At 42.7% G+C, this 19,806-nt stretch overlaps 3 protein-coding genes across 6 annotated transcripts; 2 read left to right on the top strand and 1 right to left on the bottom strand.

The window, feature by feature from the left end:
• Nucleotides 1-1,400: 1,400 nt before the first annotated feature.
• On the bottom strand, nt 1,401-16,107 carry rundc3aa (RUN domain containing 3Aa). 3 transcript variants are annotated; one of them, XM_069524832.1, is made up of 11 exons: nt 15,818-16,107; nt 7,380-7,507; nt 7,046-7,179; nt 6,869-6,954; nt 6,085-6,174; nt 5,201-5,281; nt 4,944-5,109; nt 4,710-4,867; nt 3,772-3,885; nt 2,744-2,846; nt 1,401-2,271 (listed from the first exon to the last, which is right to left on the bottom strand). In XM_069524832.1, exons 1-11 carry the CDS (start codon nt 15,922-15,924, stop codon nt 2,059-2,061), a joined length of 1,380 nt encoding a protein of 459 aa, XP_069380933.1. In that variant the 5' UTR covers nt 15,925-16,107; the 3' UTR covers nt 1,401-2,058. The 3 variants fall into 3 exon arrangements, with proteins under 3 accessions (XP_069380933.1, XP_019950259.2, XP_019950261.2); XM_020094700.2 differs by having other exon boundaries at nt 2,740-2,846; nt 15,818-16,105; XM_020094702.2 differs by having other exon boundaries at nt 2,740-2,846; nt 7,392-7,507; nt 15,818-16,104.
• On the top strand, nt 8,896-13,969 carry zwi (zwilling). Of its 2 annotated transcripts, none has more exons than XM_069524834.1 (2): nt 8,896-10,424; nt 12,289-13,969. In XM_069524834.1, the coding sequence occupies exon 1, from the start codon at nt 9,981-9,983 to the stop codon at nt 10,227-10,229; it is 249 nt and encodes an 82-aa protein (XP_069380935.1). In that variant the 5' UTR covers nt 8,896-9,980; the 3' UTR covers nt 10,230-10,424; nt 12,289-13,969. The 2 variants fall into 2 exon arrangements, with proteins under 2 accessions (XP_069380935.1, XP_069380934.1); XM_069524833.1 differs by having other exon boundaries at nt 11,358-13,969.
• A 690-nt stretch (nt 16,108-16,797) lies between the features above and the next one.
• Nucleotides 16,798-19,802, top strand: rnf113a (ring finger protein 113A). The gene is made up of 10 exons (XM_020094540.2): nt 16,798-16,954; nt 17,698-17,777; nt 17,867-17,962; nt 18,090-18,197; nt 18,376-18,485; nt 18,566-18,672; nt 18,778-18,867; nt 18,949-19,042; nt 19,142-19,248; nt 19,656-19,802. Exons 1-10 carry the CDS (start codon nt 16,849-16,851, stop codon nt 19,721-19,723), a joined length of 966 nt encoding a protein of 321 aa, XP_019950099.1. The 5' UTR covers nt 16,798-16,848; the 3' UTR covers nt 19,724-19,802.
• The last annotated feature ends 4 nt before the right edge of the window (nt 19,803-19,806 follow it).

Genomic DNA, 19,806 nt, shown 5'->3' with positions numbered 1-19,806 from the left:
CCTAGGGGGTCTAGAACAGAAATTCACTGTTAATATATTTGTGATATATTTATGGCACTGACAGAAACATGCATATTAATGGCCTATTATTGATTATCAGCATAATTTAAAAAAGCTGCCTAAGTCAGGTACCATTAGATGGATGGATAGATAGATAGATAGATAGATAGATAGATAGATAGATAGATAGATTGACTGACTGATTGGTTGTTTGATAGATATATTGATCCATAGACATCCAGGATATTAAAACACAAATATGGAGCAAGAAAAGCACTTCACGATTACGTAGGTACAAGTAAAATTAAAAGTAATTATATATAATTACTATATAGAAAAATACTAAACTAAAGTGAAAAAAACACAAAACAAAACAAAAGCAAACAAAATGTCTATTGGGGCTAATTATTAAGAAAGTAAGAAAAAGTGTGAATATGGGTTGGTGTGAGCAGAGAGGCAGCCTCATGTCCAAAAGTCCATCTCACTCCTCCATCTCTGTGTCTAAAGTTGAATAGTTGTTTGGCCTGATGGACATAACACTTCATTAGTCTGTCCATTTAGCAGGACAGTGACATCTGCCTGCCACTAAACAAACTCCTCTGCTTGAAGAATGAGTTCAACTTCTGCATCAATCAGAAGTTGAATTAAATATAATATCTGGAGGAATCATTTGCACAACCTATCAAATTTCGCTTGAATAATTTTCATGTTATAATCAATTACCTATTTTTTTCACCCATGAACAACCGTCAGATTGTTTTCGGGAGAATTCTGGTCACCCATGCAGCATGTTAACAGGGTAACATCTTATACTATTACACCACAAGATGGAGCCAGATCACATGTGCCCCGTACAACTAGATGCTCTATGCAATGATCACTGATGACATCTCCATCAAGCTCCTTTTTTTGGAGCGTCATTTTGTGTCTGTAAAAATGTATCTGCACACAACAGATTTCACATTTCTCCATCCACCCTTTCTCTTCCCTTCCCATCATCCATTTCCCCCTCATCCCTAACACAAGCCCTTCATCTTCCTTTCCCTCTCCCTCCCTCTTCCCTTATTACTCCCTTTGGAGAAAACCTCTGGGTGGAAATTGGAATGATACTTGAGACTGAGTCCCCCCCTCTCCAGTGCGTCCTCAACTTCTTCCCTCAACAACCAAATCCATCAACGTCCATGATAACATTTCATATTGTTGTGGTGTGGTCCTTGCTCTTGAATTAGAATCAGAATTTAGCTTGTTCTGGTCATTGTTCAGATAATAGTCGATTTGCCGTCTAAGTAAACTGCTGATCTTTTTGATATATTACATCTCATTAAAACTACATTGAAGATATTTGCAGTGCATGGACCGCCATTTTTCTTTCTCCACTGATTAAAACAAAGAGAAAGTCATTCATGGAAAAAGGCAGTTTATTGGAACAAAAAAAACAGATACATTAATGAAACATATATTGAAGAAATCCAAAAAGAACAGACCGCTGTTTTGGTTCAAAGCAAATAAATGAATAAAAGTTTAAGATTTGAGAGAATAAATGAATAGATGCACTGTGAGGGTTTGTGGTGATTGCTCAAGCAGGAATGATATGCACTTTCAGGGGCAGCAGACCCCAGAAAAAACACACAAAACACACAGCGGTGTCACTGTGTAAAAACCCGTCCTCTACTTCATACTGATCATGTTTATATCTCTTAATCACATCTCTCTTTGTTTGTGGCTGCATCCATAGAGCTGCAAGGGCTGTTTTGGTTACATTTTGACGAGAAAAAAACAAGCCAAAGGCGCACAAACACTTAGATGATGCCATGGGACTTTTTTAGGAATAAACTAAAGCTTTGGAAAAGATATGGCGGAGGGATGGTATGATGTTGGATGCAGAGATTCACAGATAGTGCAAAGTTGTGGTGGGAGAGTATGAGGGAAAACCAAGATGGATCCATTCTGCTTAATGACGACTTCACTCTCGTGTGTACAAAAATCCAGAGATGGTGTCACAACTTTCCTGTGTTGTATTCTCATGGAGCCGGATGGACGGTGGAAGCAGGGTCTTGGTCAACGCAGCATCACCAGGCAGACAGGCTGGGGGGGGGTTTCAATCTCAGTCGCGGTTGGTTTGGTGCTCCTAGCTGGGCGAGAGCACAGGGCTGGGGTCAGTGCTGATGTTGACCAAACACTCGCTGGACTTGAGGCTCGCCAGAGACTTGGAGCTCGGCAAAGACACCAGAGAGCCGCACAGACCCAGCATGGAAGGAGTGTTGTCTTTTCCTGCAGGGACAAAACAGATCAGCCGATGATAATGCATAGTTCAAGCTGCCCACATTGAAGACCATAAACAGGCATGAAGCCTGCCTTTGTATGAGCATGTACATGTGCATGGGTGGATGCCACTGAGAGGCTTTTATACAGCTGGGAAGAGTAGAAATATTCCAATTGTAGCAGAAGCACTGTGGTATTAATACTGTGCTTTGTATGCAAGAGTTATGAGTAAAGCTAAGCTAATTTTTAGACATTGTTAGGTATAGCGGCATAAAGTAGCTGATCTGACATGTAACTTTATCATCGTCTGAAAAAAATGTATTCAAACAATATGAAACAAATTCTGACTTCCCATCTCGATTTTATGATGGTGTGATACTGTCGTAGAGTCTGTGAGCTCAATATCATGTTACTGTTTGAACTGTAATGAATATGTTTCTAATGATGTGTTCAGGCAGCACTTAAAAGTCAGCTGACCTGCAGAAGTCCAGGCAGCATCTCCGTTCTGTCTCCCATCTGTCCTCTGGGAGTCAGAGTTCAGACTGACATCAGCAGAAAGTTGCTCCAAACTGTGGAAACTCCTCCTGGATGGACAGAAATAAAATAAATTAGTACAAGGCTCTTTAGATTAATGGTGAGTATTCTTCTTACAGTTCATTTCCAGTAGGAATCAAAGTTAGATGAGGTTTTATCTTTCTCCAGTCACACACTATCGCTCTGCGGTTGTACACTTCTGCCATCTAGTGCAGTTTCTACATCCATTTTTTTCCACACTCATATGAGGTCACCTTTCTACTGGTCAAAAAACCATGTAACACTAACTAACATCTGTTTTTTGTCTACAATGGGAATGGAGTCAATCGGCATTCACTCCTGGGTCAAAGGACTCTGAAGCAGACGCAGGTTTTAATCGGCTCCAGCTACAATCAACAGTGATAGAAATGTGACACCCGGGCGAACAACAGTAGGGTGAGAGCGCCTCAGTTTTCGTTGGGTTCGTGACATCGAACAAGACACAGTGGGGGGGTCTCAACCTTTTTTTGCAGATTTATCTGAATACCAAGTAATTGTGGAGGTACAAGTAACAACAGGTCAAAAAAGAAATTCTCTGAAGGCAGACTAGAGATGTTCATGTTCGAGAAACCAAAAACATGTTTTCTAAGGTGGCCGTGATCCTGACCTTTGACCTTAGACCACCCAAGTGTAATCAGTTACTTTAGAGAGAGAACATTTGTGCCAATTTTGAAAGGATTCTCTCAAGGTGTTCTTAACACAGTCATGAGCTAAATCTTTTTTGAAGTCACAGTGTCCGTTGACCACTAAAATCGAATCAGCACATTCTTGAGTGCAACCGAACGTTTGTACCAAATTTGAAGAAATTCTCATCAGGAATTGTTGAAGTGTGACCACCAAAAAACACACAACCTCTGGCCACCTGCTGTCGCTGGCACGGATGCATACAAATCCATAAATGTAACACAGACAGAATGTGTGTGTGTGTGTGTTTACCTGCGGAACAGTTTGACATCGCCTGTGTTGTTTGTGATGGTGGACCACTGGTTGACCAGCGGGATGGAGAGGTTTTTGGCCAGATGGGAGGAATCGCAGGGCATGAGGGAAGAGCTGGAGAAATCACAGAGAAAAAAAGTGTAAACATTACATGTGGAAAAAAGCATCTGCTCGCTCAAAACTGTGTAAATATCTTTTTTAAATTACAAGCATTTGTCAGACTCTTTCTTTCAGGCATGAGCAGGTTTCAGATGCATTCACCAGTTTAATGTCTTTAAGCTGCTGCACCTCAGCCAAGTCTATTTTATACTTATCTTAGCAAAATGATATGGACCCAGTTATTTAAGGATTATGAATATTTCTTATGAATCTCTCTGATTTATGTTTCTGTGATAATAGAGTTCAGTATTTTGTGGAGTAATCCTAAACTTTATAAACACAGTCTGAAACTCAACCCTCCAGTTGTAAGCTATGGGGGGAAGTGCGGATTTGGGGGCATTCTGGGTGCTGTAACAGCACCAAGCTTCACACCTACAGGTATTTGGTTTTCACTGCATGGTGGTATACTTAAAATCAGATGTGTTGGAGTTTTAAACATGTAGCATCTTACTGTGCATTGCATCATAAACCAAAACAATCAAAAATGGCATCTGTATCAAATTTTCAGTCTTGTTTATTCTTCTATAGAGAAACATTAAACTTTTTTATAGAGCAATAACTTGAAAATAACTGTTCCTAATTATAAGGTTATTATTACTTAAAATTCCAATTGTACCTCCTTGTTGAACTCCTGCTACTAAACGTGCACATGTGTGAAAAGCAAACACGTGTTTGTGATAGGAGGAACACAAACAGGATCTGCTGTGACGCTGTTTGGAACATGTGGTTATAGTTGGAAATTTTTTATAAGCGCAATGTAATCCTGAGTGTTTTCTTACAGTTGTGCCTGTAACTCCAGCACAATGGCCTCCAGCTCCTTCTTCTCCTGTTGGCCCTGAACCGTCAGCTCTTCCACCTTGGATCGCAGACACTTGTTCTCCGTCTCCACGTTCTTCAGCTGGGACTCCCGCAAACGCACCAGCTCCTCCAGGTAACCCTGCACACCAAGAAAACAGGTTAGTATTTAAATGTCATTAATTTGGTTTCAGAACTGGATCTAGTTGTGGAGTTACCTTCTGGGCGTAGACGATCTTAAACCTCTGCTCCATCTTGCGGCACTTGTTGCTCCAGCTCTCCTCGTCAGTCACCAGAGGGATGTAGGGATGCTCGGGGACGCTCTCCTCGCTGTTGCTGCTGTCCACACTGCGGCGGTCCTCCTCGTCGCTCAGGTAGTCGTAACTGCACAGCCAGAGGGGGCAAGAGGTGAAATGGTGGTTAAACATGTGAACTGTTACTGGTGGAGTGAAAAGACGGACTGGGTGGGTATAACCTCTGGGTGAACTTCAGGTAGGGTGTGTAGTCAACCACAGCTGGAGATTTCCCGTCCAGAGTCTCACCCTTCAAGCAAAAACTGCACAGAAAGAGACAAACAGACAGACGGGTTCTCAAAACGACTGAAGGACTTTTTTGGTCTTAGAAATTCTCCATCAATTGAAGTTTTTAAAACCAGATTGAAGTAGTGAATTCACAGAACAAGTATTTTACGAAAGAATTTTACAAGGTCATACCATCATTACATATCATTCTATTTCCCTCCTTCAAGTTATTATTAAGGTTTCATACATATTCGTGCTCTTTGTTTATTTTACCTCTTTTATATGACTCTTTTTAATTCTCTCTTATTTTGCTTGAAAAACTCTGCTTCTTATTGATATCTTTCAGTTTATCATGTCCCTGTGCAGCACCTTGAATCTTTCTCTGTGTATGAAATGTTCTATATGAATAAAATGTCCTTGTTTAACGTTTTACCTCAAACCCGATGGGTAAACATCTACTCATCCATGGGTTAATATTGTAAATATCTATGCACTGAAATGCAGCATGTATACATACTCCACATACATGCATCTGCTAATATCTTTATCAACTATAAGAGTTTAGATCCAACTTGAGATTGGAAAATATTTCTGTGACAGATTATTCATATATATTAGATTATATTATTATTTCAGTTTAATTTGATTGAAGATCCATCTGTACTCCAAACATAGATTAAGCCAAACTCAAAATCAGAGTAATAATAATTAACGTAACAGACCATAAAGTAGATTCCACATAATTGTGTTTAATGGAAAGGCTGGGGTACACAGATGTATGCATGTGTATGTACTTATTGAAACACTTTATATCAGAGTCTACAGGGTGTGTCCTCACCTGAAGTCAATAGCACTCAGTCCAATCAGCATCCCGGTCAGAACTGTGGCTTCTTCTCTCAGCATGATGGCTCCATCATCATAGAACCTCCTGTCAGGAAAAGAGGTGGTTGTCACATCTGAACTCACATAAACCAATGCTATGAAAATGTTGTGATTCTGCCTGCAGCCAATTAGTGACTGACTTTATATTACAGCTGAAGTACTAAACTTCTGGAGCAGGCTTGTGTTTCCCCCTGGTGGACAGAAAGTTCAACTATTCTACTCATACACAAGACAAACTAACTTATTAGGATCAGCACAAGTAGCCAGCATGGAGGTGCAGCACATTGTTGCAGTTAAATCATAAATGTGGCTTCAATAAAACTTTTTATTTTATATTTATTGTGGTTATCAACACAGACTGTATCTACATGACAGCTCCCAAAAGTGAAGCCAAAGTCTCTTGACTGCCCTCTGGTGGCTGTAAGTCATACACCCTGCCCCATCCAAGTACACATCAAATACATTTTTTCAAAGATGTTTTCTTTCATTTTTTAATCAAAGTGATGTGTGTTAATGTGATAATTTTTCTGATGAAAAAACGTGTGATAGGTTGAGTGCACGTATCGGTGGGACCTTTTAATACCACAGCTCTATCCTCTGAATGCCAGCTCCAATTGACTTAATCACAAGATGGCAGTGTTCGTATTTGGGATATTTCCACTTGATTTCTAGACAGTGGTAGAAAGTGGACATGTGTCATCCATACAGTCATGGTTGTCCCTTCAAATCATTACTCTGACCTGGTGGTTCTTGTGTCTCTCAGAGCAGTGGACACATATTCAGAGAGACGTTTCTCCATCAGCGCCACTCGAATCCATGCCCGGCCCTGTGGGACAACGTGAGAAGGGAGTAAGAACAGGTGTTTTTATACACCACCACTAAGTCATACACCCATTTGTGCATCGAAACATTCTTACCTTGGCTCGTGATGTGCTGATGTTCTCTATGTTTTCGATGCTGGCAATGCAGTTGTTCTGCACTTTGTTGCACGCCACTCGGATATACTCCCAAAAACTGCGTTGTCCATCTGAGCTGAACCAGCTTCCAGAACCTGGTCCAAGATTTAAACGCAGCCGTGAATTATATCACACTATAATAATGCAGCCACGGCACCAGTACAGCCAGAACAGTATGTCTACAGTACACTATATGAATGAGATCGATATTCCACTTTTATGTTAAATAACTTTTTACAGTCACACTGATTCATTTAAACTGATTTGTCCATCTCATTCCTGTGCTATATGTTACCTGCAGTGTTACCTTTGAAGCGGTGGCTGAGGATGTGCTCTAAAATGGCGGCAAAGTTAATAAACTCCTCGGATGAGTCATCTATGGGCTCTGCTGTGTACTTTTCTAGGAGAGTCTTTACAGAGAATCTGAAATAGAAGCAGACACGCAGACATTTGAATTAGAAAAGTACAATAGGAAATAAAAATCTACTTCACAAAAGAAAAGGGTTTGAACTTTGAGTCAGTTGCCTGCTGCACGAGCCTCTGGAATGCAGCCTTGTACTGTATCCAAGCTGACAAATGTACGACTGTATTTGAACCCTGCAGCAACAGCAGGGAGGTTTTTTCTTCTTTTGGGAACCATGCCATCTTATCATACTGAGGTCACCCCAATTGTTTTGTGTACAATGTACAATGTACCCCTTCAGTGCTTTGGCAGTGTTATGAAAACGATACAATTAATCCCCTGTCTTCCCAGCCTTTGTGCACGCTGTGCTTCCAGGTCCCTTTGGGTCGTGTCGCTTTGAGCACTGGTTAGCATCGAAGAATGATCAAATAATTCCCTCCCCCTCATCTATACATGGTGGTCTGATCTATTTAGGGCTGCTGCTGCAGCTTTAGTTTGGCTTTTGACCTCACAAGCTCACCCTGCTGCGCCACGAGAGAGAGGCTATGCAGCGTGCATGTTAGGAGCCGGTGATCAGGCACGGGCTCGGGCTGACTGCCTCAGCTTCGATGGGAAACACTAGCATCACAGAGGGCAAGACTGCCCTGGCAGTGGGAAAGACCTCCATAGCCAGGGGAAAAACAACCGTCTCCTTGGGCAACTCCTCCATCTTCAGGGGAGTGACCACCACCTCCATGGGAGACTCTACCATTCAAAGGCAAAAGACGACCGTGGCTCTGGGACGGGCCAGCTTCAGCCGGGGAACCACAACCACCTCATTCCGCAAAGCCTTGATGTCCAAGCACAGGAACACCTAGATGGAAAGGACCCCTGAAGCCAGGGCTAAGGCACCCAAAGCATCCAAGCAGTCCAAACAAGGCTTTAACAATGAGTGGAAAACCACATTCTCATCAAGCAAGACCTCCTTCACCAAAGGCAGGGTTTCGATCCTGAGGAATAAGTACGACATCTCCTGGGGCAAATCCTCGATCTCCTGGAGCAGAACCACAGTAACTTTGGGCAACGCTGGCATAGCAGTGGGCAAAACATCTGTCACACGAGGGGAGACCACGAGCTCACTCACCACTCTGACACTCACTCATGGGACCAAGTCTGTGTCTGTGGTCAAAACCACCCTCATCAGGGGCAAAGAAACGCACAGCAACGTCTACTGGGATTTTCACACATGAATCCTGCACACACTTAAAAACCCAAGGATATGTCTGTCTGGTCAGTTTTAGCAGGTTAGTAGAATAAAGAGCTGCTATGTTTGTGATCAGTGTGTGTCAAGAGTTACAGATCATTAAGAACATGACCCTGCACAGAGAACAAGAGGCGATTCTCAGGTGAGAACACGCTAAGGGAGTCACGGGTCTGAGGGGTTTGCAATCAAGAATCGAGAGCGTTATGCAAATGTGACGGCGGTGAGACGATGGTTTATGGCGTGTCAACTTGGCAGGGAGGGGAAATGTGAAACAGCTGTGTGTGATGTATGTGGAGACACAAAAGGGAGTGTGTGAATGCATTTCATCAGCACTGTTCTAGTGTTTTTGTGCATGTAAAAGTCATCAACACTGGTATAAATGAGGTTTATTTGTGCAAGCTGATGAGATTGCTTGATATTCCGAAGTCTGTCTGCATCACCATAACTATTCTGCCATATGTTACATAGAAGCTGACTGATGTAACAGTGCTTATAAAAGTTAACATGTCTAAACACTGCTTGGCTTGGTTGTTTTGTAAGTAGAGCTGACTTTTTATTGAAGTATTCAATCATCTAAATTAAATAAAATGGAGGGAAATGAGGGAATTGCTGGAATGGGTTGTGAACAGGTCAACAAGGACACAAACAGAGGGGCCACACCTATATTTCAAGTGGAGGGACAAGGCAAACACAAGGCAGGTGCAATCACAGCCTAAAATTCATGTGGACAACATGGAAGACATGCATCCTTTCTCTTATCAAATCCGACTAGATGCGACTCATTTCACATATGGTGCATACAGTCGTACACAGAGGGAATATCTTTCAATCAGAGGCTATAGGGAACAATGGCTCAGAAGAAAGTGATGTCACCGCAGATTGCCCTCTTTGCAACAATGTGTCCTTCAACTGTCCGGTGTCGTCGTGGTGATGGGACAATCGCACCACTGTCCCGGACTCCCCAGATAGGCTGTGGCCACCTACGGCTGCCTCTGTCCATTCACAGGGACACATGGGTGGTATGTGGCCTTCCAGAGCCCACGTCGACCAGCTCAACGAGGGCATTATGCGACACGGGGGTCGTGCTATCCACGCTTAGCATTCTGGTCCACTCTGGATTGTAGCTGATGTTACTATTACCCGTGAGGTCTCGCAGAGCAGGGCGTGCTGCATGAGTGTGCGATGCTTCGCGTCGAGTGAGCCCCGAACCCCGTTGTCGAATCTGGGTCAGGAAGACAAGCTTCTCCTCAATGGGCAACACCAGCTTCACCGAGGGGAAGACGGCCCTTTCCCTGGGCAGCACCACCATAAAGAGGGGGAAGAGCAAGCTCGCCATGGGGAACTCCTCCATCACCAGGGGCAGGAGCACGACATCCCTGGGCTCCTCCACCATCACCAGTGGGAAGACCAAGATCGCCCTGGGCAGCGCCTCATTCAGCAGAGGCACCACCACCACCTCGTTTCGGAAAGCCTTCTTCCCCAAGCGCAAGACGCTCTAGATGAGAGGGGAGCGCACTGCGGGGTGGGGGGACTGGCAGAACATGTCACGAGAAAATGGTACCATCACAGAGAACATACAGACACCACCAAAGCAGCCGGGCAGGGTCTATTTCAACTGAGAGCCAAAACTGGATTAAAATTACTTTTGGAGCCTTTGACTTGTTGCGATCATGCCGGATTTATCAAGAACACAGGTCAGTGCTGTCTGATAATGTTTTCTGCAAAGTAGCTAAGTCAGGGTTTAAATGTAGAGTAGAGCTCATGAGAGTTAGGTTAGACAGGGCTCCTGCAAGTATGTGCTCGACTCCATTACCCAACTAAATCCATTTGCCAGGTGATGCCAGTTTAATTGCAAGTAAGAATAATGTGTTTTGGAGCAGAGATTCACATATTTAACACCACAAATGCTGTGATGTGACTTTGCCTTCAGGAACCTGCTCAGGAGAGAAGTTTTGCTTGTAGAGAAAGGTACAATTCTGTCTAAAGATTCACGGTGCAGAGCGGTAACTGTTCATAAATTCCCTGATTGTGCAGCAAAATCAAGTAACTCCTCATTATGGAGAAACCAACAAGTGCCCCCAGTGGTTCCCAGGGAGTGTGGGCTCCCTGATTAATGGCCAAGCATTTGAAATCATAACAGAGGGGAGTCAGCTGTAGCAAAAGGCCTCTCTGACCTGATAAAGGGGCAGCTTTATCTCGAAAAGAACATTACGGCCGACGCTTGTAAATTCTCTTGATGTGAAGGGGGAATCGCTGGCGTGGCTTAAATGTAAATGGTTGGAGTGGAATAGCAACATGCTCTTGGTACGATTTGACACTGAAAAACAACTGCGGGCCCCTCTGACAAGCTTCTTTTGTGCCCCCTCTCACTCCGCCTGGATCTGCGCCAGGCCCACTCTCAACTCTCTGTAAATGCCCTCTTGTTCTCCCTTTTCACTCCTCTACTGTACTTACACAAGAGTGTTTGATGTGCACACGACCAAAACTGCATTTATTGGCTTAACCTAAAACACACAGCTTCACTTTAACTCTCAACTTTGGCTTTTTTCTTTATTTCCTCACTCCCCCCCATAAACATTCCCATGACTCCTTTCTCTTTTTCTTCTTATTTCTGTCTCTCTCTTTAGTCTTGGCATAACCAGCAGGATCAGATGACACAGACAGACTCCTCACTGGCTGCAGCATTGTGTAACACCGGCCAATGCTGTATTGATCATCCTGGACGGTTGCGGGGAGAAGTCCTGTGTCCTGGATTCGTCACGAAACAGCCATGAGAAAGAAAAAAAGCTTTGTTCTCGGATGAACATTAAAATAAGAATAATAATCGGGTCCAAATCCAAATAGAGTAAAAGATGTAAACATTTAAAAACTACAGCAGGGTGTGTCCCTCTCACTCTCTCACCCAACCCCTCTGTGAACAAGTGTCCAGGAAAAGTGTTTCGTGGTCAGAGGAGGTGTAGAGGGATCAGGGTGAACGATGGACAGTGAGGGCGTGAGGCGAAGAAGCAGCTAGAGTGTAAATCAGATGGTTTGAGCATGACGGGGGGGGGGAAAGTGAGGAAAACCAGGGTGTTACTGATGGTGAGAGAGCAGGCTGATCTCTGAGAGACCTTAAGTCAAATCTAGAGAAATCTCTGCTGTAACTTCATATACTTGACAGTGGTGGTGTATCAGGGGAAATGCAAAAAAAAAAAGAAATTGAACCAGAAATCACAATTATTCCAAGACATGAAGATTTGTATTATTTCTTCAAAAGTAAGAGAGGTGGAGAGCGGCACGCAATGATGCAACCGTCAGCCGTTACTACTCCTCGGAATAAAAAAACAAAACAAAGAGCCACCCACTTGCAGAAGCATGTCCAGCTGATGTGAATATGTATTTGTGTTTACTAGAGGACAGAACATTTTATTCTCTCCTCTCGAGCCACTCCCCCACCCGCCACAAGAGCTCAGGACGCAGCTCCTCTCCTCTCCCTCCCTTGTTGCTTTTGTTTACAGAGGACCCACACCTCACGTCAGACCTGTCCAGTCTCACTCATCTTTATCTATGTTTTCTTAGGTTCACGTCAACATGGATGACAGCGCGGCAGCTCTTAGCCAGACTGAAGCAACAAACCAGTGCATTTCAAACATCAGAGTGCAGCATGAGACCTGTAACACAAACCGTCCTGTGACCGCCGGTCGACGCCGCCATGTTCGATTCAGCTCAGATATAAACAAAGTTCAGCTTTAGCTGCATAAAAAATTCCCCCCCGGCTGCAGAGAGGCTCGGCCCTGTCGCCATGTTAAGATGGAACTTGTTGCTAGTGGCAACAGCACAGTCGACACTGCTGTCTCTGTGGATAAATAAATATCTCCAAGTCTCTTTACTCTAAAAAGCCATTAAGCTAAATTCCTTTTGGATTTTTGGGTGTTGTCTGATATTCATGTGTCATCTTCAGCCTGAAGACTGACACCAGCCTCTGCAGGATGATACATAGGATACGTACGTAGAATTTAAAACCATTTGGATGAACTTAAGTTGTAAGGTTTTAATTTTTTCCTGCCATTAGTATTTGAATGATGAGTCTTGGTTCCAGTTTATTTACAGACGACCTGTTGTAATGCCTCCGAGCCCCCTGGCCTCATGCAGAAATTGTTCCCTGTGGTGGTGCAAATGTTTGATCAGGTTTCCCTTTGTTATACTCACTCGTCTATTGCTGTACATATGTGTCTCTAATTCAAATGAATCGTAAAAACACTGTAAACAATGTAATGAAACCCAGAGTAGATATAAAGGTGAGTTTCTGTTCAAGATCGAGTAAAATTCACTTTTAAATCAGACTGCGATGGCAGTTTGTCTGTCTGTTATGTGATCTCAAGTGACGGACAGTGTTGAGGAACATGAGACAACAGCATGTGACAAATTAACAGACAAAGACGTCCCTCAAAATGTCATAACTTCCTCAAATGAACTGTTGGGAACTGAAAAAGGTAATCTGTGTGTTCTGATTGTATGTTAAACATGTATGAGGGGGGAAAAGTTCAGATTTTATATATACACAGATGTATAAGGGGAAAATAAAAGCTTGGCGTACTTGGTGTACTAATGAAGCACTAACATCAGCTTAGCTACTGTCGCCAGGCAGCCATTGCAGCTGTGGAAGCAGCTGACGTGTCAGTCGGCACGACAGCGCCTGGATCCTGTGTCCTGCATCCTGCCCCAGCCAGAGGGTCACTGCTGATTCAGAGTCTCTCTCCTATTTCAATGCACGTTCACAACAACCTATGACTACTTGAATGAACTCTGATCAGAACGGCATCAAGAAGAAAAAGAACATTAAAAAAAAAAGAAAGAAAAACAGGTCAGAAACGTCATGAAGGATGAGACAGGCAGCGACACTGACATGCCTGGAAGAATATTACCCTCGATGTGAACCTAATCAATGTCATGTTGTTAAGTAAGAAATGAAAGAAACTGTGTAGTAAGTGTTACTGATGGAAAGCTGTTTGAGATTTATTTCTGTCTTGTCCGGCGTTTGTCCTTAAAATGCTTAAAATGATTAAATCAGTCTTAGCACCTTCAGGTCCGACTGAAAACAACACTAATATTTCTCTGTGTTGTGAGTCCACTGTGAGAACTTCTCTTCTGTTGCAGGTATACACTCTGTGTGGTGTTGTTGTTGTGTGTTATTGCTTCACTGCACGTCACTAAAATTCAGTTGGACAGAAAGGTCCTGGAATAAAAACGCTTGATTGTGTGTCAGTTTCATTGTGTTTTTGTAATTGTGTACTTTGTGAACCTTAAGAGCGCCTGCAAACTCCACATAAATACCTGTCCCTGTCTGCAATACCATTTACGACCACAGTCAATTTGCAATTAGAGAACCATTGTAGCACATATTTTATGGAGGAACTATAAATCTACCAGAACTGTCAAAGTAAAGCTGTAACCTACAAGTCTCTGTTGATGATTATAAATACTACAAATACTGTAGATAAAGTCACTATAACTCGATTTATCATAGAGATGAAATGATTAGTTGTTTGACATAAAAATGATCATCAATTATTATTGGTGATTGAATAAATTACCTTCTTTGATTTTTATTTGTTTTCTGAGGAGGTCATTTAAACATTTGGGTATCACACACACACACACACACACACACACACACACATAAATATATATATATATTATATTATATATAATATTGATTTATCTTTATTTTATAAACACAACAATTTACCATTCACTCTTTCCTTTTTCTGGTGAAATACTTGATATTTCTCCTAGGCTCTGAAAAATCATTCAAATAAACACAATAAAACTCACTCTTTGGTTTAACAACTCAACCGTGTTCACACAAAGGGTTTATCTTGTGATCCAGGCTCACAACCACTACAGCACATACCTCCACCAAGGCCCAACAGTCCCCTTTGAATTCAATCAAGCTGCTCTAAATTGCCCACTCATAGATATCAGTCCCTTACATAAGCCTGGTTCTTTTCATCTTTTCATATGAAATGTTCTCTGGGAAATCAGTGAAAATGTGAAAAAATAAACAAAGAAAGTGAAAACAAAATCCTGGATCTGCCCCATTTGTTTGGGTCAATGCTGAAAAAGATGCGCCGGGTTCTTTACGGCCCATGTCCCATCCTTACACCACGTTTTGCAGAATTGCGTTTGGCAGTTTTTGCTGACAAATAAACCGAAAAGTGGAGGTAACTATCAAAGTAAAAGCAAAACATATGAAGACTACATCCCAGAGGGGCTTGACGTCATTATGGATCTCTCCTCAGGTGAGTTAATAGTGTCTCTGCTCAGTTAATCTGATGGATGGTGAACATGAACTCTCAGCTCCAACGAGACAGTGATTTACAGGAGCCATATACAGACTGCTCATCACCGCCTCACCATCAGCACTCAGTGTTATCTGTGGGCCCAGGACCACAGATAGGAGGAGGAGGAGGAGAAGGACGAGGAGGAGGAGGAGGAGGAGGAGGAGGAGGAGGAGGAGGAGGAGGAGGAGGAGGAGGAGAAGGACGAGGAGGAGGAGGAGAAGGACGAGGAGGAGGAGGAGGAGTCCTTGCACTGCTCCCAGTGCCCTTGTCCCACATGACACTCAACCTGACTCTGATGGAGAAGAGAAACCGATGCTGGCAGAAGCCGTGTCAATATTATTCCACTAATCTCGTGCTTGTTTCATCGTTTGAAAGTGAATTTCTCAGAATGAACGGGAATCGTGCAGGTGTCTCAACCTGTTCAAAATAAAAGACGCTCCTATAAGGGATTTCAGAGGGATGAGGAACACAATTCACAACAAATACGTGATCCTAAAATAATTTTAAATCTAAGTGCACCCAGGAAATACAAGTGCTGATATAAGACAATATATAAAACGAATGTATGTATGTTCTCATAGAAGCAGCGGTATGTGAGCACACCTGCCTCCTCTTCATCCTCAGTGTCCATTATTCTGCACCCACCTATGTCCTCATCACATGTTCAATATTTGACATGCTATCATCATACGTGAGAGCTGATGCCCCTGCAGGGAGCTGGAGCACCAGCGGATGAACACAGCTCGGTGTCGTGATGTGTGTACCTGCAGACCGTGATGAGGTTTTTTCGCTCCACGCCGACGCTCCGGGCAGACGCCTTTTTCGATGTCAGACCCATAGCCATTGCTGTCTGCATGCAGCCCGACTCCATCCAGCCGCGGCCCCGGGGCCTCTTCGGGATCCGTGCCCAGGCCAGGACCCCTCCCTCCGCGGGCCCAGTGTCCTACAAACACCCGGTGTCCTCTGCGGGGGATGCGGGGAGGTCGCTGCTGATGCTGCGGGAGGAGGACAGGACGGAGACCAGCGACAAGTTACACACGGTTCAATGTTACACTTCCGGGTGGAACTTTCAAAATAAAACCACATTTTCTTGTTTAGCTTCGATTGTGCTGACTGTTTAATAAGGATGCTTTTATTTCCACATATATTTCCGGTTGTAGTCAGAGTACGTCATGCCCTTGGTACAGATGAGAGTTCATCGTAAATAGCTTTAAAGCTGTAATTAAAAACAGCATACAGGCTAGTGTCTTGAGCGAACTACTTGTTGTTAAAACGTGTATTTTGCTTTTTGTCACATTTGTTTTTCGTGTGTGCCAACTACAAACTACCCAGGGTGAAAATAAACGTGATTTATTGGAACATAAATACAACATGCCACGTTTATAAATATATGGTTTCTATATACTCACAATATTATCCCAGAGCGGGACTGAATGCAGAGTGGGCAGAAATGTGATAACTTTAAACAAAAATAAAGAAACAATACATTAATCAAAGACATAGTCTACATATGGTAATAGCCTGAATTTAAAATATCAATTCCATCCACTTGTGAAAAAAAATAAGTGAGTGAATTGCATTTAAAACAGGTTTGGGATGTAGAGTAAAAAATAATGACTTATTTATCCATACAGGACAACCAGAGCTTGTCTTCAAATAATATAATATAATATAATATAATATCATATAATATAATATAAAATTCTGTATTAGAATTTCTGTAGGACAACGAGGACTCCAGAACACTGGGGGGCGCTGTCTCTGCGGCGTTAATCATTTTTATACGGGTGGCAAGATGGCGGACTCAGAGGAACCGAAAGCGGCTACTTGTACTTTTTTGTTCAAAAAATCCACCAAAAAATTCTCCGGACGAAAGAGAAAAGCCAGTGACAGCGATAAAGGTGATGATTAATCCTTTAACGAATGATTGTGATGTTCTATTGAGATTATCTAAAGGCGGAAACGACGTAGCTTTGTCAACAGCCCTGAGATGTCAGAATAAACAACGAGGCTTGATGTGACTTCTTGTTTTCCTCACATTGTTTTTAATAATGACGCCGGTAGTTTCCATGCTTGTTGCTGACGTTAGAACACTCAGAAAAACTCTGTTAGTTGTTGGCAGGTCGATCATTCATGCTGCGTTTCAGCTTCTTCTGAATTTGGAGGGAGGCGACGTGTTTTGGTAAATAGCATTTTCTCTTTGTTGTGTTTGTTCGGATGTTCTGCTCGTTGAACAGTGTGACCCGGATGCGTAATAAGTAGCCATTAGAAGGTGGTTTATTGTGGCTAAATGGATTCGCATGGTCAGCGACAATACTCCGAGGTACTCCAACTGTGTCAAGAAAACATGTCGCTACAAACCAGGGTACAATCTCCTACTGTCCAGATTCATCCAGCCTGTGTTCACCGCAGCTTCGGGCTTCTGTTCTTTGCTGACAGGAGTGGAATCTGATGTGGTCGTCTACTGTCGTTGACTGTCAGATTCAACATGTTGTTCGTTCTGAGATGCTTCTTCTGAAGAGTGGCGATCTTATTCATTTTAGTCTTTCTGTCAGCTTCAACCAGTCACCGAGATCAAATTGTTCTCAATGTGAACATTAACTGGAGTTAATCCTGACTTAAATAAGTTTAACTTTTTTTTCAGATGGCAACAGTGATGAGGACCAAAGCTCTGTGGTCAGAAGAGATAAGAAAGGCACCAAAGTCAACCCCATGATTCAAAAGGTACAATAATATTTTAAAATATTACCCTTTAAATGGTAATATTGTCGTATTACTGAGGTGAGACTGACAATTGTATCGTCCCTGTCCAGACAAAGAAAGTAGAGCGAGAGGCTGTATCGTCCAGTGAAAGTGAAGGAGACAAAGAAGACAAGATCACTGTTGCCTACAAGTCCACACGATCAGCTGTGAGTTGAACATTTTTTGTCATATCATTTTTAAGAAACATGTCACCTTGTTGTGAAGCCACAACTTAGCTTAACGAAAGCCGATATGAATAAATCTTTCTCACTGTTCTGCTGATCTTCATAACAGAAACCAGAGGGACCCGACGACATGGGTGCGACCGCTACATATGAGCTGGACACGGAGAGGGACAAGGATGCTCAGGCTATATTTGAGCGGAGTCAGAAAATCCAAGACGTAAGAGATGAGATGATTTTATTCTTAATGTTACAAAAATACACCACATCATACCTGAAACATTAAATTGTGTTTAGCTTTTTCTCACCAACCTTTGCAAGTGAAATCTATCATCTGTTTCAATGTTGAATTAATAGTTTCCTCCTCACTGGTTTAACCCTTTTTCCTCCTTCAACAGGAGCTGACTGGCAAAGAGGATGATAAAATCTACCGTGGCATCAACAATTACCAAAAATTCATCAAGCCCAAAGATACCACCATGGGCAATGCCTCCTCCGGCATGGTCAGGTGAGTGAAGGGTATTTGATGAACAATGAATGCTAATGTCATCAGTCCTTGATTCATATCATTTTCTTCTATCTTCACAGACAAGGACCAATCCGAGCCCCTGAACACTTGAGAGCTACAGTCAGGTGGGACTACCAGCCAGATATCTGCAAAGACTATAAGGAGACTGGTTTCTGTGGGTTTGGAGGTGAGTTGTAGAGTAAGTCCATTAAAATATCAAAGTCATAATTTGTTGAATAGATAATATTAATGCTAACTTTTAAATCCTACTGTTCTCCTCTCTGGTTTTCAGACAGCTGCAAGTTCCTTCACGACAGATCAGACTACAAACATGGCTGGCAGATCGAGAGGGAGCTGGAAGAAGGCAGATACGGAGCCAATGGTGAGTTCAGGAGGGGGATTCATATCAGTTTTTCTGTGCCTGCAGTATCATTTCCTGAACATCCATGTGCTTAAAATCTAGATGATGAGAACTACGAGGTGAGCAGTGATGAGGAGGATTTGCCCTTTAGGTGCTTCATCTGCAGGGAATCCTTTAAGAATCCCATAATCACAAAGTAAGTCTCTCCCTCTTGATTGTTTTTCTCTACTTTTACACCACACAGAGCTTTGTTTATTATCAGGTGCAGTGTGTTAACCAGTCACATGTCTCCCAGGTGCAGGCACTACTTCTGTGAGGTATGTGCTCTTCAGCATTACCGCAAGTCGAAGCGCTGTTACGTGTGCAACACTCAAACCAATGGTGTCTTCAACCCGGCTAAAGGTAAAAAAAAAAAAAAAAGACTTCTGAGAAGAAACAATTTTAAAGAAGAGTTCACAATACACGATTTTCAGCCCAATTTGCCAGTCACAGACGAGTTTAACTAGTCGCAGACAAAAAATCAGATTGGTGCTCGATCTGCGGTCGACAAACGCTGTGGGAACTTGTCAAAGACGCAATAAGAGAAGCTTGCCGCTGCGTCACAGACAACTCCAGCACTAGTTGGTGAAGATTGTGTAGTCTGTGATGCCCCGTTGCAAGTCAGTCATGTAGTGTGAACTCAAAACTACTGCAAGACAGTGAACTGCGACTATGAAAGTCGTGTACTGGAACTCGGCTTAAGAAATGTGTGCGATGATTGCAAGTTGATTCCCTCCAGTCAGGTTTTCTATTACTTCCCTTTATTTCAGAGTTAATGGCCAAGATGGAGAAACATCAGGCTGCAACAGACCAACCACCATCAGATGAAGATGATTAGAAGCATCTCAACCATTCCAACCTTCCCCTTATATGTTTGTCTGTGTAAATATTGAATAAAAATACTTTTGTAGACAGTTTTCT

The sequence above is a fragment of the Paralichthys olivaceus genome, chromosome 5 (assembly GCF_024713975.1).
Source record: "Paralichthys olivaceus isolate ysfri-2021 chromosome 5, ASM2471397v2, whole genome shotgun sequence".
NCBI lineage: Eukaryota > Metazoa > Chordata > Actinopteri > Pleuronectiformes > Paralichthyidae > Paralichthys > Paralichthys olivaceus.
Note: the sequence above shows the minus strand (reverse complement) of the source record. Positions and strands in the feature narration are given on the sequence as shown.